The sequence below is a fragment of the Oryzias melastigma genome, linkage group LG8 (genome assembly GCF_002922805.2).
Source record: "Oryzias melastigma strain HK-1 linkage group LG8, ASM292280v2, whole genome shotgun sequence".
In the NCBI taxonomy this organism is placed as follows: domain Eukaryota; kingdom Metazoa; phylum Chordata; class Actinopteri; order Beloniformes; family Adrianichthyidae; genus Oryzias; species Oryzias melastigma.
This window is the reverse complement of record NC_050519.1, coordinates 12,495,034-12,521,704: the sequence shown is the minus strand read 5'-3', so window position 1 is coordinate 12,521,704 and position 26,671 is coordinate 12,495,034. Positions and strand designations below refer to the sequence as shown.

Here is a 26,671-nt window from a genome sequence, read left to right as displayed (position 1 = left end):
CTTCCCAACTAACCGCCTCCTCCCCCGTTTCTTACCCCCCCAAACTCACTTTTTCTTTCTTTTTACCCCCCCCCGCCTTACTCGCTTTATCTGTAAATGATATTCAAATGTTTATGAGTGTTTTTAACTGACCAACAGAGAGGCAGATATTCTGATCAAGGCCAAAGGGGGGGGCGGGAAATGAGGCGGGGAAGTTGCGTCCCTGCGGCCTGCGCGTTTGATGCCGCGCTGGGCAAAGTACAGCAAAGAGGAACTATATGTGCCTCTGTGTCTTTAACAGCCAAGATATGAGACTCTATTGTGTTAAAAAAAAAAAAATTTACAGCTGCTGGTTACCTACAACCTAACACGACCTGACATCTCTATTTATAAGGTCAGGACAGACCCTACTTATCAGTGACATCATCCGTGTGAGAATGTCCGACTTGGTAAAAGATTAAGTCTTTTTTCTCTTTTCTGAAAATCAGCTGCCCTTATGACCCTGACCTTGAGCTTTCCACAATGACTTCACAGCACTTTGTCATTTATTTGAGGAGCACGTGATGATGCAAAGTAATCTGTTAGGAGAACGTGGCAAAGCGCACATACACAAGCGCACCTGAACCACGGGGAAAGCCGAATAAAGGATTCCTTAATCAGAAACCCAAAACGAAGCTCATAAAGGACTTGGATGATTGGATACGGAGGAAAGGAAAAGATTTTTAAGCTGAATTATATAAATATGAAGTTCTAGAAAAATACAGCCTACAAAAAACAAAGAACTTTAGTCTAAAATCTTGAATTAAAACACATTGTTGTGATGATAATTAAAAGTACAGGTGGTGTATCACCAAAATAATCCACAACTTTGAATTAAGATGTAAACTGACTTTCACCAAGACTTCTCACTAAAGTCTTTAAACAAATCTTTATCAAGTTTTTAAAGACTTAAGAAAAACGTAATAAATTCATTAAATTCTATTGAAAGATATTCTCTTTTTTTCAATATTTTCTACCACTTTCAACAGTTGTAAAGTGTAGTTTGACTTGCACGTTTCGGTAAGGATCACTTACACACTGCTGTCAGTCACTGACATGGCGTCGTCAGTCAAGGCATCACTGGAAACCTCGCTGTCATTGGTGCTGCTGACAGGTGCAAAGGAGCCCACGTGGCAGGGGTTGCATGAGTCTCCTCTCTTGCAGGATCTGGTGGAATCACACCAGAAGCATGATCATTTATAACCATTGTAAGGATCTGAAGTAAGTGTGAATTTATTTTTGTCAGCGATCAATCGTAATCAATAAAACTCAACATATGCCAGGGAAACATCATCAATGTCAAGATTTCTCTTTCCAATAATGCTTCACTTCTACACATCCTGGTGGGTTTGCATTCCTGCCATGCTACAGCAGGAAGGGGGAGTAATCCCCCCCAAAAAAGTGTGGAGTTGGAAGCATGGGAGTGTGTCAGAGGAGGAAGGAAAGGAGAGAAAGAGTGGCGGGTGGTTGGGGGGGGACACAGCATGACTAAAGCTTCAGGCCCCAAGCTCCAGGCTGACCTTCAGAGGGGGCTTGCAAGGAGTCAGGTATTTGACACAGCTGGCCTTGCATTCTTCTCTTTCAATCCCCCCCCTTCAATTTATCCTTTCTCCTCCCTCTTTCTTGCTTTCAGGAGAACTATACCCCCCCAACAACCCACTATCCTCCTTGTGTCCTTCCTTTCTGCTCTCTTTGCCCTCATTTTCACTCAAAAAGCATGCCTCGTAGTCCCCATCCTGAGTTTTCAAAAGGAAAATAGATAAAAGTGGAGACGGTGGTAGAAGGGGGGGGGATCAGAGGAGAATTGACACAAACAAGAAAGGAGAAAGAGTGGAGGAGGTGTTGATTCTGTACTGTAGATGTTATTTTTTTAAAGACGCAAATAAGAGAAGAAGAAGTGAGGCAAAAGAGATGGAGATAAGAAGATGGACCAGCTGGGTTCATGAGAAAACAGGACTCATCCAACAGGTGTTAAACTAAACCAAAACTCATCCGAACCATCAATCTTCGTCTGCAACAGGCTGACAGTGACTGATCCCCTGCAACAAGTGCAGATTTCCTACTTTTTTATCCTAAACTTACACATCTATAGAACAATATCTGTCAGCGTGGTGCTAGAGGAGGTATTGCATAGCAATGCCATCATCCATTATTTGCTGGCTGGGGCCAGAGCCAGCTCTGCCAACCTTTCCTCTGGAAGACGATCCCTCAGTCTGCAAAACTATTTCAAAGCCCCGGAAATCCAGGAGCGCGCCAGCAGAGGGCTGCTGCTGAGGGCGCCGAGAGGGGGAGGGCAGTGCAGCATGGACATGACTTTTCTGAAAAGTTTCCTTTAATGTTGGATTACCTCCAGATGAAAGTGGATTTAGAGGTAAGAAGGTGTTGCAAACATACCTGTATCCCCTCTCCATCACTTCCACGCCACTCGGTCCCCTCGGTCCTTTAGCTGACAGTCCAGCCAGAGCTTTGGCTTTGAAATCACAACTCCACTCCTCTTCTTCGTTGAGTGTGGGCAGGTATCCACAGACAACTTTCAGGCTGGGGTAACCCGGGTTCTCTCCCCCGGTCCGCACATAGTCCAGATAAATGTCAGAGGTCAGAAACATCTGGTATGCGTTCTCCTCCATGTTGGCTTGGATCTCTGTCTGTGCCTGGTCGAACATGGCAGAGTCTGTGTGCTGCTTCTTGACCGAGTCCCGGATGAAGGTCTTAGTGGCGGGCTTCAGGAGTTTGGCCACTATGCCGTCATTCTCAATGTAGCGCTTGTAGATGGCTTTGGCGGCTCTGTGAGTTTTGGTATCCTTGAGGTCCATTTGCCGAAAGCCGTTGCAGGCGTACCAAAAGTACAAAGTGTCCACACACTTCTCTTGCTCCAGGAATGTTCTAAAAAGAAAAGCACCGTCCTGATCTCCAAGGAGAGTGTGCAAAGACTTAGTCCACCGGGAGAGCGGCGAATCCGGGGAGGCACTCCCCTCTGGCTCCCCAAGACCATCCTCATTCCTCCTCGCCGAGGACACCGGAGAGCCGAGGAGAGGCGATTTGGGGGATTCCAGAGGCTTCATCATTGAGGGTTTGCCGGGGCAGCAGGGCGCCTTGCCCTCCTCCCCGGGCACCGGGGGTCGAGGAGCATCTTCTCGGAAACTAGTGGCGATGTGGTCCACAAGCGCCCGGCTCATGGCTGTTGAAGGCTGCAGGAGAGAAGAGCCCCGTGTGCTGTTCGCCTCCTCTTCAGCTTTACTGTAATCTCCTCACTCACTCTCTTATGTCAGCAGGGGGGTGGGAGGGGGGGCTTCTCTCTGGCTCTTCTCTCTGAAACACAAAAGTATTGATCTAATCAAAACCAGATCCGCTCCGCTTCAAAGAGGAGGGGGGGAATTTTACAGTGAAAACAGGAGAAATCGCTGCAGCAGCATTACATAAACAGCAGCTCCTCTGCAGATCCACAACTGGAACCCCACATCAGATGCCTCTTAAAAAAAATGCTCCTCAACAAGCATCAGGGTGGATTTCAGAATAAGGGCTGCTACAAGGTCCTCCTGCCACCACTACTCAAAAAATAGAAAAAATAAATCATCTAGATTCCTGCTCGTTTCATCTCAAGCGACTAAAATTGAGACTTCCCCCTCCAGGACCTGTAGGACACCGATCAACTCCAAGAGATGGAAACGTGACCGAAATAGTGAATGGAGCTTCAAGGAGCTCCAAGTACTCCAGGAGGCTGGAAGCGCCTAAAATAGGCACGAAAGGACGGGGAAATACTTCAATAAAAACAAAGCTCCATCAAGTGAACAGCAACTCCATTAAAGTTAAAAATATCCGTTTTACTTTAAAATGATGGCACATTGAGGCTAAACAATTCAAACATCCAGAAAGTCTCAGATCTCTTGGGGGTGGAGGGGGGATTGCTCAATAAGAAAAGGAGGATTTCGTCGCCAATTTAAAAATAACCCCCCAACTCGAATACATTCACTCAGTTATTAAAGTAAATATCACAAAAGGTTGTTTAACTAAAAAGCTTTTTGCGGTTTTATACACAAAAAAAACGATTTAATTACTTCAAAGGCGACTCAGCCGCACATCAAAGAGAACTCCAATGGGGGCAACTTTGAGGAGGCACGTACTCAACTTACCATCGATCCACGAGTTCGAATTCAACTCCGACTTCTTTTAGCTCTTTTATCCACAAAACGCGCGTGTAATCCACATTACTGTTCTCCGTCTGTCTCCACATACAGTCCGTTCGGGTTTGAGTGAGTAAAAAATGCGTTGAAAGGGGGGAAAATATGTATAAATCGCTTTTTTCCCTCCTTTCAGTCTTTCTTCCCTCCTCCTTTTTCTCCTCCCTGTGCTTTCAGGCAGCCATGCCGCGCGGAGGTCCCTCCTGTAGCTGACTCCAACACCAACTGAACCGCGAGGCTGGAGCAGTTCACTTCAAAGGGACCAACCGACCGCCTGGTCCTGGCAGATGCATAAAAACAACTGCAGCTTTCTGCGTCCCTCTCCCTCAAAAAGCGAAAAAATCTGGTTCTTTTTTAGCCACTCGGTGCTAAATGTATTATTAATGCTAGTCAATAGGTTTCTTCCCACACTTGGTTTTTATTTCGCTGGCTTTTCACTAGTCTTTTCCCCGATCACGAAGTTGCAGCTCCGATTTTGAGGACCTTATCAAAGACAGGCAATCTTGAGCCAACTCCCTGAGGGTTTGAAGCGTCAGAAGTAAGTGATCTGCCGCCCCAGCAGCATTATCGTTGCAATCCCTCTGTTGCCACATATACTTTAAAGACGCAGGACTCTTTTGTGAGTCTTCGGGTTGCACCATGCAGGGATCGCCGTGTGTAACACGGCGCGTGTATTCCTTTTTATTTATCTACAGCCCAGTGAGCCATGCATTCTCAAACCTATTGAGACCATCTTTGGAGAAGGACAAACGTCCAAACGTGCCGCATTTAGTCAAACTGTATGAAAATAAATGACACATTGCAACTCTGATTCAGACTTTACATAGATTACAAGAGCTGTTATCACTCCACAGCTCCTACCAGTGGCAGCATGTGCACTCACATCTACTCCAACAATCTTGTCCTCTTTTCACTTTTTACAGTGCACAATCCTTAGAGGAAAACCAGGAGTTAGCTATGTTAAAACACCTAATACATAACTGTTCAAGAGGAGACAGGAGGGGATAGCTTAGACCAGGCATGTCCAAAGTCTGGCCTGAGTTCAAACTTCCTACAGGCTTCTGCCATAAAATCAACATTATGCAACCCCCAGCATTTTCTAACAACTGTATACAGTAATTTCTTGATTTTATTTGGCTAAGTTATATTTTAAAGACCCACAATAATAAAAATCATGTTTTTGCCATGTTCTGTATCATGGTTCTCACAATGGATGGCACTTATATAGAATAATTTAGGATTAAAACTATTACTGAGTATTTCTTTATTTAAATCATGTTCGATCAGGAGCAGATGAAACCCTCTGTTTGAAAAAAATGCCAAAAGTCTCCCTTCTCAGCTACAATTCTGATGCAATCACTTGTAGACAAATAGATCCCTTAACATCTTCTTTTTCCTTGTTTAAGCTGCTATTTAAAACATATATGACTGGATAGCTCTGATATTGCTCGCCTGATTTTTTTTTTTTTTGCTTATAAGCTAGCAGGAGAGAGTACAAACATGGGGCAGATGGGAAATTAGTCGAGGCTAACTTCCATGCCAACAGTCCCTCCCACAACTCAGAGGTGAATTTCTAATGAGCTCCTGCTGCTCTGCAGAAAATATGTTTTAGCTAAAAACTGTATCATAATTAAAATACTACTAGGAACGACTGTACAGTAGAAAAAATATATTGTTGGAGTGGGACATTAAGCTGTTGTTATCTTGTGGCAACACTGTCTGGTGACCTTTCTATGATACATTTCTAAAATGTCAACTGTAAATAAAAAAGAAAAGTTGACAGTGAGGGCAACTGGTTCCAAGACAAATGGAAATTATCCTATTTTTTTTCCAGTGAAATATGAAACAACCGTGTCTGCTTCATGTGCCAAGAAGCAGCGGCTTTTTTCAAGGAGTTCAATATCAAGAGAGAGTACTAGACAAGACATGCTAACTACGACAACTAGAAATGTACCTTGTGACAAATTGACAACAATTTTGGTAAACATGTATTGTTTGTTTCCTATGTGAAGAAATGAAAAATATGCAATTTTTTTCCCCAAGGATTTTCTTTTACCTTCACTGGTGTCCGTGGCAGACATAAAATCCTGTCCACCATGGGAGGGATCACAAATCTATGTAAGGGTGGGGTCATCTGGATCCCATAAGAGAGCACAAGTGTTAAAGTAGTTCAAAGACCGTCAGGCTGAATGGTTTGTCCTCAAACACCAAATATTGCCCTATTTGCAAAAAAGTTTGGAAACCCCTGTTTTAGACACTACAGTAATAAGTGTTTATTCTGTTTATTGAGTTCATTCAATAGTGTTTTTAGATCGGTCTTTGGTGTTCAGAACACCTCAGCAGGGGGCTCCTTTGTGCAAAATGACCGGCTATATTCTTGAAAGAAGCACAGTAGGTGCTCCTGTGTCCTTTTAGTCTAAGTGGACATAGATCCAAATTGCATAGTACAAAGACAGAAAACCCTTTGATCACCTTTTTGGCTGAAGGTGCAGAAAACTTTCCCCTTGATGCCACGCTTCCCATCAAGACGAGCAAAAGAAGAAACTGCTCTTAGAGAGGCAGTGACAATGCAGGGATAATCATCTCCATCAGCTCTGTGCACTCAAACACGTCCGATGCCAAGCTAAATGTGACTTCAAATGGTTTTCCACCCTGATAGGTACTTCTTTAGACCTCCAATCTTACGTGTGAAGCCAAGATAGGTTTTAGAAATGTATAAACACTTTAAATAAGTTGGTGAAGAGAAATGATGGCTGAGTTGATTAAAAAAGGGAACACAAAATATCTTGTTACGGAAGTTGTGTGTTAAGGCAAGGTCTCTCTGTAGGTGTACAGATCATCTACCTTCCTGACAATGTCAGTCTTTGTTAACTTTGGAAGGCCTAGGTTGACCTCTGACAGTAAACACACCAGGGTGGAAGCCATCTCCATGGCAATGGTGTAGACCCCCTGCCAGTACCTGGGGCCAGTTGGGCTCTCATGTCCTGCTTTGGCAACCCCCTTTATGGAACATAGGAGGTCCCCACAGGTCAGCTCCCCCCCAGGAGCTGACCTCAGGTCTTGTGACTTGTTTGAGATCTGGGGTGTCCTTGGCTCCTGGTCCAATAAAAAAAGCTTTGAAAGGGGTTGAGGGTAGAGGTTATGGGATGTAACTGTCTGTTTTTATGGGGAGATATTATTACAGCAACGGGACAAACTCAGGCTGACTGCAAGGAGACGAATAGATAGACGGAGGGAAATGTATGAATCACCAGTGAACCCAGTCACCTCTTGTCTGTTTCTTTCATTTACATCACACGGAAACAGCGTTCGTTTTAGATTTTATCTAAATATGTATTCAACCACTTCAGAAGACTGGAAACATTTTTTCCAACTTTGGTCTCCCAAACACCCCAGTCCAGCCATGCCTGCCACAGGCCACCTCTGTCGCAGCCACATAAACACTTTTAGAGGGAGAGTGCATGTGTTTACCAGCACCGTCCCCTCCATGCAGCAGTTCTGCGATCAGTAACTGTTCTCAATTACAGTATTGTGTGCTCTTCCTTTTCGGCTCGGGGTTAAACTCTTTGCAGACCCCTTTGAAGTCCTCATCCCTTTATCTCAAGCTAAAGCCAAGAATTTGGGGGAGGACAATGGAAAATGAAACCAAGAGGGAAGCTTATGGCAATTATCAACCAGGGCCATGAGGAGGAAGTCGGCTTGCATAGAGAGAAGATAAAGAGAGTAGGAGACTGCCAACGTAGGACAGGGGGTTACTGTTTCAAGTTTGTTTGGTGTGTACACACCCCAGGCGACAATTGACTGCCGAGAGAGAGGAAATGGAGGCTACCTCTTCAAAGTAAGTGACAACAGGGGGACAATGGCCTCTGAAGGGGAACGAGAAGCTAATGAGAGAAGCTGCAGAAGTCAGGATGGTGGACTTGGTTGGGTTAAGTGAGGACCAAGCGACAGCATGAAGCGTTTAGGAGCAGAAGGATGTGAGGACAACTGTGAGAGAAGTGCTGTTGTCAGCAGAATCAAATGGCACAAAGCGAGCTGGGAAGATACAATTAGAGTGTGGAGTTAAGACAGGCTTTGAAGTTGGACATGGTGCATAATAGCCTTAAAAGTTAAGGAAGGGCAACAGCTCGCGAGTATGTTATGGGGCTGTTTTGAAAGAGAAAAAAGGAGAGTGTAGTGGGGGTTTGTTTTTGAAGGGGTTCAGTTTGAGGGGAATGAAGTTGGATTTCAAGCACCAAATAACCCCAGAAGGATGTTTTTTTCCCTCCCTGCCAAACACAGGGTAGTAAGAGTGGGAGCTTGCAACTACCTGTGAATTTTGATAATAGGGATGAGTGTGAAGGTAGAAAAGGGTGAAGATAAATGTGTCAGAGGAATAGGAATACGAAGTGAGAGACAGGTGGAAGAGAAAAGAGAAAGAATGAGACATGAAATAAGAAGGGAAGGTTATTTATTGGGTTTTTTCCCTTCGTTTTAATCCCATTTTGCGCTTGACTTTTAAGTCTACAAATGTATAGAAACAATGTCGGATGCACTGTCTAATCCCGTTTGGGCCATGAAGCACACTCCACACTGACAGTAATGACTTTTATTTCCTCTGCTGCTCACACCGAAGCACCATGCAGACACTTCACAGACCAGACGCCCCAGTTCTGCCATGCCTGATAGGACCCGTTTCTGAATCATTCGGTCTTAACCTGAACCTTGGACTCCTTCACTCATTCTTAATCTATCACTTTAACCCCCATCTTCCGCCTCCTCCTTTTTCGGGAGCAAAGAGTTCCTCTACTGGAAAGGCGATTAACTTGCTCGTCCATTCATCAGATGCCAGATTTTATCTCTTTGCCTGTTTCCTGCTCCACCACCAAAGGGGTGTGACATAGCAAGAGTGCCATGGCAACAGAAACGTGCTCTGAGGAGGGCAGAGGGTATGACAGCAAGATTTGGAACTTGATCTGCCTTTGTTATCTTAAAATCATTTTAGAGCAAATTGACACTAGAAAAGAAATATATAGTGCTGTGCAGCAAGCTTAACATACAAGGTTTTATGATTAGTGTGCCAGAATTGAAAGATTATAGCATACTGTAATAAAATACCAAAAATAGGGCAGTCATATTGTATGATTGTTTAGAGTTAATTGCATAATGGTGCTGAAAATAGGTATAAAAAAATCTGTTAAGAAGGTCTTCTATCCTCCACTAGTTACCTGTAATAATGACAATTGTTCGAACTGGTTACTTGTATAAAAAACACCTGTCCACACCCTTAAACACAGAGTCTGCAACCTCTCCACCATGACCAAGACCAAAGAGCTGTCAAAGGACACCAATGATAAGATTGTTTACCTTGAGGAAGACTGGGATGAACCAACCTACAAAAACAAGCAGCTTGATGACAAGAGATCAACTGTTGGAGCAATTATTAGAAAATGGAAGAAATATAAGATTGTCTGAAAGATCTAACCTGGTGGGGTACAACTAATCTTGAGAGCGGTAAGGAAATAGCCAAGAACTACATGACGGAGCTGGTCAATGACCTGAAAAGAGCTGGCACAACATTAATAAAAGGTCAAAATGGCAAATGGTATGTACTAATATTGTAGAGGTGTAATGATCAATCGATCAGCTGTCTGAGGCAAGTTGGTAATTCATTTAATCCAATCTATCAGTAAAATAATGTTTCCAAATGACAGTATATCAACTATAAATCATATTGTCAACCCCAAATTATATGAATTGAAGAATTCTGTGCAGCCGAATACCACCATACTTACTGCCAAGGAAGTTACAAAGGAAATAGAATGATACGTATTAAAGAAAGAATGAATAAGGACATGTATGATGAGATTTTACACAAAAACCTCCTTCCATCAGTGATTACATTGATGATCAAATGTAGCTAGATCTTCCAAAAATCAATTCCCCTTGAGATTTTAGGAGAAGTCTGCAAGATGCATGTAACTTTGTGTATCATTTCAAACCAACATCTCAGATTGTTTTTAACATGTCACAAATAATCCTGATTAGTCTGAGTTCAGAAGAGTTTAGGAAAAATAAAAAAAACAGAACTTATTAAAAAAAAATCATAAAACTTGAAGATATATTTTTCTGCATTCCAAGGATGTCTAAATACTGTTATCAATAGTAGGTTCTTAATTAACTTTGTATTATATGCTTTACTGCAATCAAAATTGCTTTTTACATTTCTACAGACACAATTTTGTGTTGTTTTTCAAATCTGCCCTGAAGTATTTTTGTGTGTTTCTCTGGCACTTTTCTGAATAAACCTTGACTGTAAAAAATTATTTTCTGTGTCTTTCAAAATTGAGGGAAAGGGACATGGTGAGATTGAAAAAGATGTGCAAACATGAAGACATCACTGAAGGCAAAACTCTTTCCAAAGAAAATTCGCAATTCTAACAACAGAGAATTGCCAAATTTAAGCAATCTGTGCTAAAAGTCCCGCTCTGATCAACTTTTAATCTATTGTGTTGTAATCACGATTGTGCTGTTTTTAGCCAAAATCATAAGAACCTGTGTTGTTGGACATAGTTTTTGCAAGAGTGGCAGACGTTCATGAGAAGTTTTCCCGAGTAGTGGAAGAGACTGTTGGTGTGGAGTAAGCCTGCCCCTACTTCCCGTCATCCATCTGTTTACTCTTTCTCCCACTAGCCTACAGCCCCTCACAACCTCAACCTAACATTACCAGTGCAACAAAAATGGTGAACAATATTGGAACTATCCATACGTACAGCTTGTGCCAGATTAGACGAGGAAAATGAAGACGTACATGGATCTAGTCATTTATAAGTGGATGCATCGGAATGGAGCAGGTTTGTTGATGGTCACTGCAGGCTTTTCCCAACAGTATTTTTTTGCCTGCTCTTGATTCACAATGATTTGAATAAATAAATCCTCAGAAATGCAATTTTAATCTTAATTTTCTGTATATATCCTTCAATGTTAGAAAAATGCTACAAAAACATGCTAAAAACACAATTTTGACTGGAGAATTTTATCATTCAGAGATCGTACTGTAACTTGAACTTCAGATCCAATTTAAACATAAACAAAATAAGAATTTTAAGATAAATAGCAAAGCACTAAAGGAAAAACGAAAAACAAAAGTTACTTTTTTTATTTTGCACACTTTGAATTACAAAATTTCTGCCGTCTGTATTTATTAGCATTTTCCCCAGCATATTATCATTCTAAGTTATCAAAACTAAACCTAAAACTATAACAATACAGTGTGGGAGACATCAGCAATGCAAGCAGTGTGTGGATGCGTGCCAGCTCTGCTGAAGGAATGTGAAATGATCAAAGTAAAGAGATAAAGGAGAAAACCACGGAGCTTTTCTAGTGTAGGAGGCTCAGGTAAAGAATAAATGCTGCTAAAAATGGGCATACATTTCCAGCTTTATGATCATTATTGCGAATGCCACCAACTGCCTTCCTTTCCATAGTGGCATTTAGGTGGAAAGAGAGAGATGAAAAGAGAAAGACGCATGTCAGATGCTCAGACAATGCAGACAAACCTCCCACACGGTCCACAACGCTTCCTCCTCTCTGCTCAAGCCACATTATCAGATGCCACAACAACAAAAGCACAACCTGCTGTGCCTTCTTCAGTTAGTCTGTATAGCCTCTAACCTACTTGTTCTCAGATCACACAGCTGTGGATTCCTTTTCATAGCTCCTGTTGCGCTTGAGTGACAGGACCAGGAAACAAATAAATAAATAAATAAAATCTTCCATAAATACCACGTCAACAAAGAGAGAATGACACAAGCAAGGAGAAAAAAGTGCGACAGAATGGTGAAAACTTGTGTGAAGTGTTGGCGATAAACAGGTTTATTTATGCAAGCAGTATACAGCAGCAGCAGCAGCAGCAACCTCCAAGGGTCTGACTCACAACACAGCTCTATAAAAAGATACAGTGGCACGCATGCTCACGCAAATGATGACTTTGTCAATCACACAAGGATGTACAGTCAATCCCAGGGGTTTGTCGCGAGAGTAAGGCGCACGCGTGTGCGTGATCGACGGCTGAAATCTGTACTCCACATCTTCAAGGACTCTGCGTTTGTGTCCTCAATTAATCCCTAATACAGCATGCTGAGCGACACTTATGTGTTACAGTTGAAACAACATTTCTAAAGAGTTTATTTAACTACTTCTGCTCTCAATAAAAAACTGGCATTAAACTTAAAAGTCTCAATCTCATCATCTTTTGATCTAATTCAGTGTTTTTTTAATTATGATTATGCTGTTTTTAGCCAGAGTCGACAGTGCCCTGACATTTATAAAACAATGTCGGGGCATGAAAGAAGGAAAACAAATTGTTCTCCTCAATTAATAATTTGTGGCCACAAATTATTATTCACAAATTAGTATTTTGTGCATGAAATTTAACATTTGTTTGTAAATTTGTATTTTCAGCACACAAACTGGTATTTTGCATGCATACATTAGTATTTCATAGGGACAAATTGGCATTTTTTTTTAACAAAAATTAGCATGTAGTGAGCACAAATTAATAATGTTGCGTGCACAAATGAGCATTTTCTGCAAAAAAATTGCTATTTTGCATGCACAAATAAGTGTGTTGTTGGCACAACTTAGCATTTCATGCACACAAATGAACATTTTGTTGACAAAAAATGGTATTTTGTGTGCACAAATTTGTATTTTGTTGCCATAAATTAGTATTTTTTGGGCAAAAATTAGTATGTTACCTTGACATATTAGCATTTTCTGCACACAAATGAGTATTTTGAATGCACAAATTAGCATTTTCTAATTTTTTTTTTTTTTTGTACAAACTGTGTGTTGTTGGTATGTATTAGCATTTTGTGGGCACAAATTAATATGTTGTCTGACAAATCAGCAATATGTGCACAACAAATGAGGATTTTGTTGGCAGAATTGAGTATTTTGGGCACACAAATTAGCATTTTGTTGGCATAAATTAGTAGTAAGAATTGATTATACTAAAAGGATAATTTTTGTACATAAAATGCCAATTTCTGCGCTATATGCTAATTTGTGCCTATGAAATGCAATTTCCTGCCTTCAATTTTTGTGCAGAATTCTAACTCAGGACCACACATTGTCATTTTAAGGAAACAATATATTTTTTCTATAAATGTCATGTGCAAGGCTCTGTATAAATAAAAAAAAACTGTTTTTTTAGGACATCGTTTCTGCACAGCGGGAGTAGTCTATTAAAAATTTGCTGTGGGCGAGACTGATGGTCCGCAGCAACCCCGCCCCCCTTCTCCTCCCAGTTACCGTGAACTCCCTGTTTACAAGCTCTCCCAGTAGCATACTGCCCCCCACACTCCCAGCCTAATATTACCGGTACTACAAAAACGGCGAGCAGTATTAGAGCTATACTGCTGTACAGTTTCAAGCCAGACCATGAAAACACAGACGTACATGGATGCTTTAGAATGGAGTGGTACAAGGAGCTTGTGATTTACCAAGTGTAGCTTATACATAACTTAATTTTCTTCATATATGTCATCTATCATCAGAAAAATACGTTACACCAAAATTCAGTTTTAATTGAAAGGGGCTTTTATAGCCAGCAGACAGTAGTGAGTGTCGCACAGCAGCTGTGAGGAGGACGACTGGAAACTTCTGAAGGCTCCCTGACCGCTCTGCACTGTTGTCACACAACAGTCCACTGTCTGATGTGGAGATAACCGAGAGGAAGCGCGCGCTTTGATCCTTAATGGGGGCCATGTCGGCTCTGTGGAAATGACATTCATGCCTTCTGTTTACAAAAGCACAATTACGGAGGTAATTTTGGCGCTAGACAATCAATTAGACGAAAACTATGTTGGACTAATAACACAGATTAAAAGGAAGGTTATGACTGGAACCTGTTCTGGTGTCAACGATCAAAACAGAGGTCTGCACAACAACACACACAAAGAAAGCTGTTTTTGATGTCCAGTACCAGCAGCTATCAAGCTTAACGACTCAAATAAGCTGTTAGCTTGATTTAAAACGAGGATGAAGGCTGCTTGTTTACTACCATAAATGCAGAATCAAGTTGAACTAAGTCATTATCAGGGTCTGACTTTGGGCCCCGAGAAGACAGACAGTTTGAGGTGTTAGATGCTTTCCTCTGCACCGTAGAGTCTTATCTTGCATCTGCAGAAGCAGCGAAGAACTGTGGTCATTGACGGTCCTTATCAGAACCTTTTCTGATAGTGTGTAATTTCCACCAGAGATATGTTTGTTTTTTCAAGTAGTGCTGCCAGAGACTTCAAAGTTAGCAGTCTGGTTAATGGTTTTCAGCTCACACGAAGACTTTCTCGAGAGTCTCAGTTACTTTTTGGGTTCTACTGTAATTATTTTTAGTGCGTTCAATGGCTAACTCTTCCTTTATTTCCTTCAAGATTCAGCTTTTTTTTTTTTTTTTTCTCTTTTTATATCCAATTCTGTGACCATCCGCCTGCCTGTTGAGTAGAATTACATCCACTTTTTTTACCCTACCATTTCAGTGCCCCACTCTATTCCCCAACCAGGCTTTCATTGCATGAGAAGAACAGGATTCCAGGCTATCATAAGGGCTGTTATCAGTTTACAACCATCCATTAAACCAAAGTACACACAACTGGACTTTGGAGAATTAATGAAAAATCTACAAGCAGGAAAGAAAGAGGAAATCCCAAACTTAGATTTAAGCTGGGAAGCTTGATAGTAAGTTAAATGTATGGAAATTAATCTGAAAAGCATGAGATTGTATCTCCATCCTACCTTGCAGTTGATTTTTGAAAATTTAATTGTAACAACTAAACTGATGAGCAAATTTTAAGTTTAGAAAAGTATAATTATATGAAAATGTATATATCCATATATATATATATATATCTATATATATATATCTATATGTACATATAGATATACAAGTTAAGGATATTGTGAAAAACTCAACAGATGATGTAAACACAATGTTTCACTTCAGATATTTTTGTGATATAGGGAAGTAATACTGCAGGTTAGATGTTGCAGGTGAACTTGCTGAGTCTCAAAGTGTCTCAACAGACTTGCATCAATACACAACTATAGGCAGTTTGTGATTGACCCAGGAGTGAAGTGACACACTGCAACCATGACCAGTACCTAAAGACCTCAGAACTCAGACATGGTTTTGCAAATGCCACACAACTGCAGTCTCGTTTACCAGATGTGAGAGTACTAGGGTTTCCAGACAAACCATTCACAATTGACCCCACCGCTTTGACTTGCTTGTCAGACAAGTCCACTGACACCAAGATGTTTGCAGTGGATGCAAGACCATGTGGGCTGGACATAACAGCAATGGTCAACTGTCACTGATGAGTCTCGAGTCACCTTGGACAGAAATCATGGTCGTCAGTGTTGGAGAAGGCGAGGTGAGCGATACGCGTCAACATGGTCCCCAGGGTTGGCTTTGGTGGAGGAGGTGCAACAGTCAGGGCAGGCATCGTCAGTCAGTGAAAAACCTATTTGGTTATTGTACGGTATATGAGCCGGTCACTGCACGTTCTTACCTCAGAGACATCATTGAATCCATCATCATCACCCCAATTCCATCAGCACACCCCCAACTTTCTTTCCATGGATAATAATGCTCCACTACATCATTCTAGAATTGCTACAGCTTAACTTCATGAAGTCGCAGTGGTTCATAAGTCATGGCCACCACCGTCCCCTGACCTGAACCCCATAGAGCACATCTGGAACCAGCTGAAGCTGACACTGGATGATCGTACTCCACCCCCAAAAAGAGCTGGCAGAACTTCATGTTGTACTTGTGGAAGTATCATGAGGCCAGTGAGGAACATGAGGTGCTGTCTGCTGTCATTGCAGCAAAAGGTTAAAATACTGTCATGGTCAATTTTTGTTATTTGGGTCTATCCTTATTATTGACCTATAAATATCAAACTAATAAAAAAAGGAAGTTTTGCCTCATTCATTAATATCAAAGGGACTTCTTTAGACATTTCATTGGAATACGGACCAACTGGAAAAAGCAGGTAAATAACACAATGCACTCGTCATATATGGACGTATGATTAGAACACCCTATGTGTCACTTTGACATTTCGCGTGTCCCCATCCAGTCATTTTTTTATGTGCTGCCTGTTCCCATTAAATCAGGGGCTCCTCACCTCTGGGCCTAAAACCAGTATTGGTCCAAGGGCCACTGACAGGGAATAGAATAGCATTTGCTACTCAGGGGTCCCCAACCCTTGGGACACGGACGAGCACCCTAACCTGGTACTGCATCTTTTATCCCGTCTAGTACCGTGTCCCGAGGGTTGGGAAAAGTGATTTAATGGGTTCAGCCAGCACGTCAAAAATAGATCAGTTGGGGACACCTAAAACATCAAAAAAAGACACGGAGGAAGCCCTAACCATTCTTCCATAAATGACGAGTTTGGAGTATGTGTAGAAATAACACTTACTTACTCAGTATATTAATTACTTTTTGATTAATGTAAGGTAAGCAGTGATGAAGCCTCTATCTTTATATAGATTCTGTGTCTATGACTGTAAAACAAATAGATTAAGATTTCTGTTATCATGACTAATTGGATTACTACTTTTTTTCTTGATTTGTAGTACTCGCCATCTTGAAAGGAGATGACAACACTAAGACCCAACCGTCCTGAAAAATGAGGAAAAAAGTTTGAGGATTAAAGTGACAAAAATGTACTTTTTTGAGACTGTATGTTCATGTTTACTATTAATTTGGACAATTTGACAATGTTGTAATAAAGTTTTCTCTTGTAACAAGCCTCGGTGAACAAGTTGGTTTCCAGTTGCTTTTCAAATCAGCTTCAATCAGGAAGTTAACAGGTTAGTTTTCTAGTTAAACTGTAGCTTTACGAGGGTACTGGCCAACTTCATCACAGACATGGTTCATGCAAAACACCTCACACACAAACCCACAAGTTGTAGAAAGATGAAGAGTCTCAGTGGATGCGGTGTTACAATAGTAATGAATCCTCAGTGAACCTCCTCCAGAAACAACAGACAACTAAATTCCTCTTCTTCAAATACAAGGTCTCCCCGATTCTATTCTTCTCCACTTCTCTTCTCCTCCGCAGGAGCGGCAGAAATCAGCACATCAAATAAACACAGAGGAGGGAAATGTGTTTCATTTGGATGCAGCAGAACAGTTCATGGACAATGGTAACATGTGCTGTGAGGGAGTAAAAAAAGGGAAACATTCCAACGTAAATAGGCGGCGAGGCCTCTGAACCCAACATGATTTAGCAACATAATAGTTTCTATAAATTTTGTTCCAAGAAGTAAAACAAAACTATATTTTGGAAATGATCAGTGTTCATCTACATGCATTCTTCTCTTACCAGAACACAAACTGATGGGGGTAAATTACCAGTTTGAAGCTCGTCTTTGATCCATCAGCGGTTATTAGTTCCAAAAAACCTTCAGACTTTGTTGGAGGCACCAAGACATGTCAGCCAAAGTGGACTCCAAAGCCTGAGTTATTGAGACTGGGCTTGAGTGGAGCCGCTGGTTAAACACAAAAAGGGTGGCCAAGACAGAAAAACCAGGGCCACTGAGTGTTGCCTTTGGCCTGAGGTTCAAACAATCGACTTCAGCTCTCTTTATCAGAAGCGACCACAAGCCCCCGACTGGTCTCCGCAGTTTAAATGGGGCCCGGGCACAGAAGCGCAGCGAAGTAGCGATGAGGGAGATGGGAATTCAAGGTCTTTGGCTGCAGCACTAATCTTGGTGAGCATGCATGTTGTGGTCACAGAAGAAACCGAGGCAACAGAAAAACTTCCTCTAATTGGAGGATTCATTATGAGACAGTTTAAGATGAAAAGCACGTCCAGAAGGAAAAAAAAAACTCAAACTGAAAAAGTTATTTATTAAAAAAAACAATGGATTTCTGAATAATGAGAACTTTTGTGTGCATACACTCACTGGCCAATGTAATCTGTTTAATCTAATACATCCAACGTTAGGTATCAAAATATGATTGATCTTTAAAACTACAGTTATAGTTTTGCAAAAGGAGAATATTCTACCTTTTTTGGCAGGTGAGTGTACATTTACAGTCACATTTGGACACGCATGAAGGTAAAAAAATAACTTTCAAAAATAAAAATACAAAAACTGACAATGGAAACAAATAAGGTTAAATTTGAGGGTGACTGGTCTCACTGGATGAGAAGTTTGGTCCTTCATGTCCCGCTTCAGGTCATGAAGCTCCTTCATCGCTACCTGTGACCAAAAACACATCAATTCACACACCAGAAGAAGCTAAAAATATCTTTTTTACAACATTGTAAATCCCAGTTTGTGAAAGCAGAGATGCTGCAGTGAACAACTGCCATGGTAGATGGGTGACAAAGCAAAGACTGTGGACTCTGTGGCACAAACTGAACTACACCCGTGTTTCTATACAGTCCACCGACCTCCTGCTGCGGCAGGCATTCAGCTCTTCCTGTAGCAAAGAGGCCGTCTTCTGGAGGAAGCTGACCTGCACAAACACAATTCAAAAAGATGAGAATATCAGCTCACATCGATTGCTTTTGTCGATTTTTATGAGAGAAGACTGAAACCGCTTGAAAGTAGAGAAGGTTAGACGGCTTTTAGGTTTTGGTGCGGCAGGAGTAGGAAAGAAAAGCTCGATTGTTGAGTCTAGGGGTCAAGACAGCAGGAGCCGGGGGGTCAGGAGATAGGGCAGCGGGGTTAAAGCACTTTGGGACAACATGACACATTATGGACCAGGTCAGTGGGGTTGGAGATGTTGGGAGAGGAGGCCGCACCATTCTTTTGTTTAGCTACAAATTGCAGGTTTATTTATGAAACTTTTTCTCTTTTTTTTAGCTGAAGGGAAAACACCCCCCCCTCCATCTACATTTACACAGCATCAAGAGCCTGGCAGAATAATCACAGCTCTCCGAAAGCATCTGTATTGTTCTGGGACTGCAGGAGTGGAGCCGAGCGTACATTCCTGTCTGTGGGGGAGACCTCAGCTCAAGTTCTAACATTTCATTTGGCACTTTATCCTGTTGAGGCATAAATACTGGTGTGGTCAAAGGCTCCTTGAGACACAAAAACTCTCCATACCTGGCTTTTTTTCCCCTGAACAATCTAAATAAATAATATAACTAACATACATAATGCATGCTAATGCGCAAAACCCAAGAAGACGGTGTCAACGAGAAGAGAAACCGCACTACAATTCATAAACATATCTGTTCACAGAGCTGTGGTCGCTGAGCTGAAATAGGAGTGCGGAGAATGACTATGAACAAAGCAGAAGATGTTGAGTACACACGGTTTAATTATTGCTGAAGCAAAAATATTTAAAATTTGAGCAATGAGAGGTTAAAAAGAGAAGGATGTGAGGTGATGCTAGTATGTGGGATTTAAATCATCAAGGAGCAGCAGTGAAAAAGTAATCTGGTCCTCAACTTACCTGTAAACCATATACTAGATATTTATCAATATATAAAGAGATTATTTTAGAACATTTTTAGCATTCTTTAATTTAATGATTTATTTATTGGCTGCCAGTTTGTCCTGCAACAGGTCTAAGAAAGCATTTTGTGGGTTAGAAACACAGGAAGGGCTTCAAAGCTAAACAAAATACTGACTTTAATTACTTTATAGAATGACCTTCATCACTGCACTGGCGTACTCAGAGTTGGGACGTAAAGGTGCCATTTATCAAAGGATACTTAAATAAACTTCTCGCTTTTAAAGAATTGTTATTTTCAAATTATTGTTCCTTTTTTTTGTGGCTTATCAATACAGCAAATCGAATTGTGGAAGTTGAAGCTACATCTGACCCTGACATCCCATAAAACTCATTTCTTTAATTTATTTATAGGACTATTCACCTCAACAGGCTTTGTTGTGCAAACGAGAGGACAGACCTGACTACCTGGTCTACTAAAGATAAGCTTACAGGTAAATACTCAATAAAAACGCTATACAGGTAGCCGACAAAGATATTTATTGCTTTATTTATTTTTTACGGTGCGACTTTCTGTAAAACTCATAAAGGAATTTGTCTTTTTAATCAAAACTGTTGGTTTAAATGATAATTTATTTAATTGCTTCAATGGATCAAGAAGAAAAAAAAAACACATTATACCTAAAAGTATCATGTTTTTTTTTTTTTAAAGTCTATTTGCTTGAAACTCGGCTGAAAGATTGTGATGCAACAATGAACTTCTGCATCTGTGGAGACACCTTTACTCCAGAACAAACACTATGCATCTCTGCTGACTTTAAATAAAAGGTTTAATCAAATGCAAAATAATTAAATTCAATTTTTTTGTAAATTACACAACAAGATGCAAGTATAAAATTAATAGCAGATTAAGGACTAATTTAAGTTGTCTGACCATAAACTACAGGTGATATGTGCTAGTAATAAAGTATGTTTAGTATAAACAGGAAGAGAAAAAAAAGCCAAAGTATCCCCTTAGTCTAAACTTAAAAGTGAATTAACGTTGTTGTGTTTCATTTTGCACCAGTTTTTTTGTTTTTGTTTTTACCATGCATTTTTATCTGAACTGCAAATACAAACGTGTCTGTCTTAAAATGATGGTTTAGATTTGCTTGTAAGGGAACCTGAAACAATCCTCATAGTATGTTTCTGATGATGGGTCACATTTAGAAAAAAAAAAAGCTTAAAATTATGTTTCTGAGTATTTCTTTATTTAATTGGTTGTGAATCAGGAGCAGATTAAAAAAATGCTGTTGGAAAAAATATAGAGCCACAGGCTGACAGCTGGCTCAAAACTGTACAGCTGGATAGCTCCATTGTTGCTCGCCATTTCTGTTGCACCGGTAATGTCAGGTGGAGGTAGTGAGGAGCTGTAAGCTAGCGGGAGAGCATGCTAACAGCTGGATGATGGGAAGGTGGGGTGGGCTTACTCCGAGCCTAGAACTCAATTTCATGTCAATTTCTAATGAACTCCTGTTGCTTTGCAGAAACTGTCCTAGAAAATGACACAAGTTTATTGATCTTGGCTAAAAACAGCGTGATCACAATTAACAAACTAATTTAAAAACAGATCAAAGGTAATTTAAGGGGGTTTAGCAAAAGTGTGTGAGTAGACAATTAAAAAGTAAAGGTAAACTAATAATATAAGCGATGTAACTCATCAAAGAAACCTCAATTTAACAGTCTAAAAACTAGTGGGTTCAGCTTAGTTGTTATTTTCTTGCTTTTTTTTATTTGCTTAAATAGCAAAACTTCTCCAAATGAGCAGTTTTTGCAACATTTTCTGATGGTTTGGTTGTGTGTGAAAGCGCCCTTCATGTGTCCTCACCTGAGCTTTCAAAGAGGTGATGGTGTCCTCAAGTTCCTGTCTGACTTCTGCAGGCATCAAACCTTTGATCTTCTCCTCGTACTCCTGATGCACCATGGTCACCTTAAAAAAAAAGAGTCAGATTAAGCAGAATATAAACCCAACAATATTGGTAATATATGCTGCTGACTAGGTGTTTCGGCCTCCCTCTACATCAGCTGAACACACTCGCCCACTCTGTGGCGGTCTTCCTGCTCTTCACAGCCACTTCACATCTCCACAGGGGGTCTGCCGGCCAGCATAGGCTCCCTCCGCACAACACCCCCTACTGGCAGCCAGCGACTGCAGCCAGATCTGACACAAAGCATTTACGGGCTCGACGCAGCTGGGTTTGGAAGAGGACAGAGCCGCGGCGGAGGGCAGAACACATCAAACGCAGCAGCAGCTCAATAGCTAGCTAGCTATCTCCACTGGGGAGGACTGGAGGAAGTCTGTCTGGGGCTAAATTACACTCCACTAAACCAGAGTCTGATTATAGAAGTTGAAAAGGGCTTGGTTAGAGCAACCCCCCCCTGTTCTTGGCCGCAAACACACACAAATGGATGCACATGCGTACGGTGTACAGCCGTGCAAACACATGGATGCACAAACAGTGCGTTTACGGTACTGTAAAAGCATTTACAGCATTCTGAAGAGCTGCTGCATCAATAAATTCCAAGCTTTAGGAACATTTCAGCAGAGCTTAAGGAATTAACGGCTGTTTTTACCCACATATCTCAAGGTGTAACCGGGGTAAACCGCACAGTGTTTGGCGGAGTTCAACTCTCATCTGCTCTTTTTAAGTTGAAGGGGGGGCGTGGGGGTGGGGAGGGTGAAACAGATCAGCTTCCTTAAAATAATCTTCCTGTTGTGGATTTAACTGATTGTTCTTGCTTTGGCTAATTAATCTTCCTGGCCACAATGAAAGGGATTGATGAAGCACTTCAAAGCATCTCTCGGTTTAAATGATCCCAACATGACGCAGCTCACTTTGTCTCGGCTCAGTGCGCTAGATTAGTCGGCCGCCACTTTGCCAATTTTTCAACCGCCTTCCAACCTGCTGAAAATGCACCAGTTTACCTCAGTTTTCCGCCAAAAATTAGGTCAAAGAGGATTTTAAAGTTCCCTGTTTTTTTTTCAGGAAAAATAACAAAGTGACAGTAAAAGAACCTTAATTTGAAAGTCCAGGTTAAAAGGAACCAAAAAAAGGGTGCATGTTTTCAAATGTCTATCTATAGCAGCGTCTGTAGTCATAACAGAATAGCAAGCCAAGACAAAACACACTTCACTACCTCAGACCAAAGCAATAAACAATGGCTGAATAAACACATCCCTTACCAACCACTCTGAATATATGTCTTAGATTCTTCAAAAGTGAAGTTCCTCTTGGTTCATCTATGAAGCAGCAATGAGAGATCCGCTGTGACTAAATTATACACTTTTTTTTCCCTTTTATGTGTGGCAATTCTCCATTTTCTGCCCCATTCATACATTAGGATAAGGCATGTTCAGGGAGACATGTCTGACATCACAAACATAGAAAGGCCACGAGGATTCATTTTTTATTTATTTTTTTGACGTTGGCCGACGATTCCACAGTCATTTGCCTCCAAAGCTTACTTCTTTTCTATGCAATGTGTGTGGGTGGAAGCAGCAGCAGGTCTCTGTTGTGCAAACCTATGGTAGCTCACAGAAGAAGCAGACGATGTCTGACTTCATCATATCTTTCAGCTGAGTTAAAAATCCAAAACAGAAGCATCCGACTCCCCTGAGATGTTTGACTTCGTTCTCAAGAGACATCAGTCCTCCTGCTTTGGGTTCCTTGCCAAGTGTCCTCTGTCTTCATGGAATTTCATTTTTTTTTTTTTAATAAAGAATTTTTTTTTATTATTTCTTTGACATGCGACAAGATCTGAGGGGAAAAAAAGGTTCCTTTCCATTAGAAGAGAAGTGAGACGCCTTTGAACAACACTGCTGATCAAACCCTTCATGAGATTTCTGGTCATTGACAGACTGCAGATGAGAGCAGAAAGAAAAGAGAAGGGGAATCACTGCAAAAGAGAGGGAAAAAATAGCTTTAAAGGGCACTTTGACTTTCTGAAGATAAATCAGGATTCATCTGCTCAGCTCCTTTAAAACCAGATTTTGTTTGTATCTGATGAGGCACAATTTTGAAGACTGTGAGGCGCGGCAGCCGTTTTTCCCTCCCAGTCATCTTAAAATGACAACATTTCAACTATATATAGTCTTTAAATTGTGGTTTTGACTTTGTCTTGTTTTCACTTCTGTCACATCGCATTTTTCTGACAGCTGCCAGCAGAAAAGGAAACACACCTTAAACACTTTCAACGTTCAAATGAAGTTTGTCACATCCTTGGGAAGCTTGATGTATGCTAATGAAGTCAGCGTTGTGTGTGTGTGTGAGATGGATTGTGGGGCAAGTAGCTTCTGCGAAGACATATTTGATTTTTACCCCCCCTCTTCCTTGTTCCTAAGCAACAAAAACCTTGTCAGGAACAAGGAGGTACATAAAAAATGCCACTAAACCTTGCACCTTCACAAGCACTGATTTAGCATTAAGTTTGTAAACAAGATTTTTTAAAGAAATGACTCAAAACAGGAAAAGTTGGCTTAAAAGTGGAAACAAATCCCTCAGATGAGGAAGTGATGATGTAATGTGGTTCAATAGAAAGAGTTCACTTAAAGCTGACAGAAAACCTGAACTTTTTTATGACTTTTCTGAATTTATTAAATACTAAAGTATAGATTTAAATGTGTGAAATATACTTAACATTTACCTATGTAGCTGATACAGAGGTTAGAAACTCATGTACAATGTATGTTCATGCTTAAAGTAACTTTAAGTCCTGTGCTTTGGAATCTTTGGGATATTTCACTGATTCTGTATTTCGTGGAGCAGTTTTGAAGGTCTGTATCAGCGTCAAGCACAACACTTTTTACTGTTACTTTGACGGCTATGAATGTAGAATGATCTGTGAGTGTATATGACAGATAGATTGTCGGGTAAACAGGGAGAAGCAATGTGTATCACGTTACATACGTTTAATACTTTTAAAGTCAAAACAAGCAAATATTTTTTATAAATTTGTGAAATGTATCTCTAGTGTAAATAAAAATAATGCAGTGGAGTTCATTTTGGATTTGTAGTTTTACTATTTAAGGTTCTGCTGTTTCCCTAACAAAGATTTCAAGCATGAAGTGAGCTGATGATGTTTTAGAGGCAAAGGCGCCTGTGAGGGCCCCCAAGTCGAAGGCAGGCAACATCTGAGTGAAGTCGAGGCAGAAAAGCTCTGCTAGCATGCGAGGGATCGGATTATAGAGATACAAGGATTACAAAGCCACATCTTGGCAGATAAACAAGAGCAACACAAGTGTGAGGAGACGGAGTGGATAAACAACACGTAAGTCGAAACTCTATCAACAATTCATGTGGATGTACGATGTGAGCTAATGCAAACACCAGTTTAAAAACAAAGCAGCTGATTTTTGACACATTTATACACACACCTGACCTAAACGGAGGGAAAAGCCAACCCGAATCTTCTCCAGTTTGGGGTTTGTATGTGTAGAAAAGCTCTTCAAACACTCTTATGTTTGAAAAATGGGGTTTTAACATGTTCTTGTGACATTTTTCCGATGATTGAGGCCACAAACTTCCTGCTCCGCTCCATCCTGATGCATCCGCTGAAATAGATCCAGGTAGGTCTTTGTTTTTCTCATCTGAGCTGGCATCTGTAATGTTAGATTGGAAGTATAAGGGGTTGTAAGCTAGCAGGAGAGATTGTAAACAAAGAGCTCTCAGCAAAGAGGCGGAGAACGGGGAAAGGGTCGCTCCACGCCAACAGTAAAATAATGGGGTAGAAGTAGCAGATTTTTAAGGTTAATCCTAAAATTTTTAAGGCAAACATCTCAATTTTCTACATATATAACAAACAAAGGAATTTAACATGCTAATTTGGGTAAATTACCAAAATAAAAAAAAATAAAAACGATAAAAAAATTCATGACAATAAAGCTAAACAAACGGTGGCAAATAAGAAACAACATTTTCTCCTATTTTATACATAAATTAAAGTACCACTCCAACTATATATTTTTTTCTATTGTTAAAATCATTCTTAGTGGTCTTTTTATTATGATTTGCCGTTTCAGCCAAAATAAAAAATCTGCAGAGTGGCAGGAGATTATTAGTAATTTGCTTCTGGGTTGTGGGTGGGGCTGTTGGCATGGAAGTACTCCATGCTAAAATCCCAGCATTCCTTTGTTCACTCCTCTCCCGCTAGCTTATAGCTCCTCACAACTCCAAGCTAACATTAGTGTAGGAAAAAACAGCGAGCCATATTGGCCAGCTCAGATAATCAAAATGTAATGGATTTATTTGTCTTAAAGTGGAGGATTTGAAATAAAGAAATAACTTAGAAACACGCTTTTAATATTACATTATTTTACATATGTCCCCCTTTATGAGAAAAATGCTACCAGAACATGTTAAAAACATCAAAAACACAGTTTTCATTGGAGTGGCTGTTAAAGCAATAAAGACTGTGGTGCTATAAAAGACAAATTCTGGTGGAGCAACAGGAAACAATCCAGATCTAGTCTGGATGTGGGGCAGCGCCGGCTGGCTCCTGACCCTTCACCTGATGGCAGTCAGACACTGAGGTGTGTGAGGTAAAGTGTGCACATGGGTGGGTGCTTCAGAGGGGGCGAGAGAGGAATGAATGCCTTTGGTGTACATACCACGATAAAAAGGCCAACCTCCTGTGTGAGTGCAGTCATTAGAGCTTTCTTCTCCGACTGTGTCAAGGTCAAAACAGAGCTTGATTACAGGGCATTCTGGAGAGCCACAGGGAGCGTGTGCGAGCGAGCGCACACACAGAGGCTTCCCTTTTGAACACAGGCAGTGGTGGCATTCCTGGCCCTAGGCGCTGGCTCTTAGAGGCAGCTCTCAAGGAATTTGGGAATTATCCGAGGGGGCATTTTGTCAGCTCTAAACACATGATGAAGGAAAGGTAGGGTGATGAGGGAGGGCAGCAGAAGAGAGAGGATGATTTGTTTGGTTTGTCTTTTGTGGACCTGAGGGATCAGCTAAGCAAAGCAAATTAA

The 26,671-nt window shown here is 40.9% G+C and overlaps 2 protein-coding genes across 5 annotated transcripts in view; both read right to left on the bottom strand.

Annotated features, from left to right (window-relative positions):
* LOC112146471 (axin-2) overlaps window positions 1–4,768 on the bottom strand; it is a 13,358-nt gene extending 8,590 nt beyond the window's left edge. The window contains exons 1-3 of the mRNA XM_024272311.2: window positions 4,149–4,768; window positions 2,413–3,327; window positions 1,054–1,185 (exon numbers count right to left, since the gene is read on the bottom strand). Coding sequence (XP_024128079.1) covers window positions 1,054–1,185; window positions 2,413–3,194 — 914 coding nt within the window. The 5' untranslated portion in view covers window positions 3,195–3,327; window positions 4,149–4,768. The remainder of the gene's footprint in view (window positions 1–1,053; window positions 1,186–2,412; window positions 3,328–4,148) is intronic.
* Window positions 4,769–18,079: 13,311 nt separating this feature from the next.
* The window catches only part of cep112 (centrosomal protein 112), an 89,228-nt gene continuing 80,636 nt past the window's right edge, over window positions 18,080–26,671 (bottom strand). For 3 of the 4 annotated variants that reach the window (XM_024272716.2, XM_024272715.2, XM_024272717.2), the window contains 3 exons: window positions 21,527–21,628; window positions 18,650–18,714; window positions 18,080–18,455 (listed from right to left, as the gene is read on the bottom strand). In XM_024272716.2, the coding sequence (XP_024128484.1) occupies window positions 18,452–18,455; window positions 18,650–18,714; window positions 21,527–21,628 (171 nt within the window). In that variant the 3' untranslated portion in view covers window positions 18,080–18,451. Of the gene's footprint in view, window positions 18,456–18,649; window positions 18,715–20,725; window positions 21,194–21,526; window positions 21,629–26,671 lie in introns of those variants that run through there. The other variant, XM_036213270.1, reaches the window with a different exon arrangement.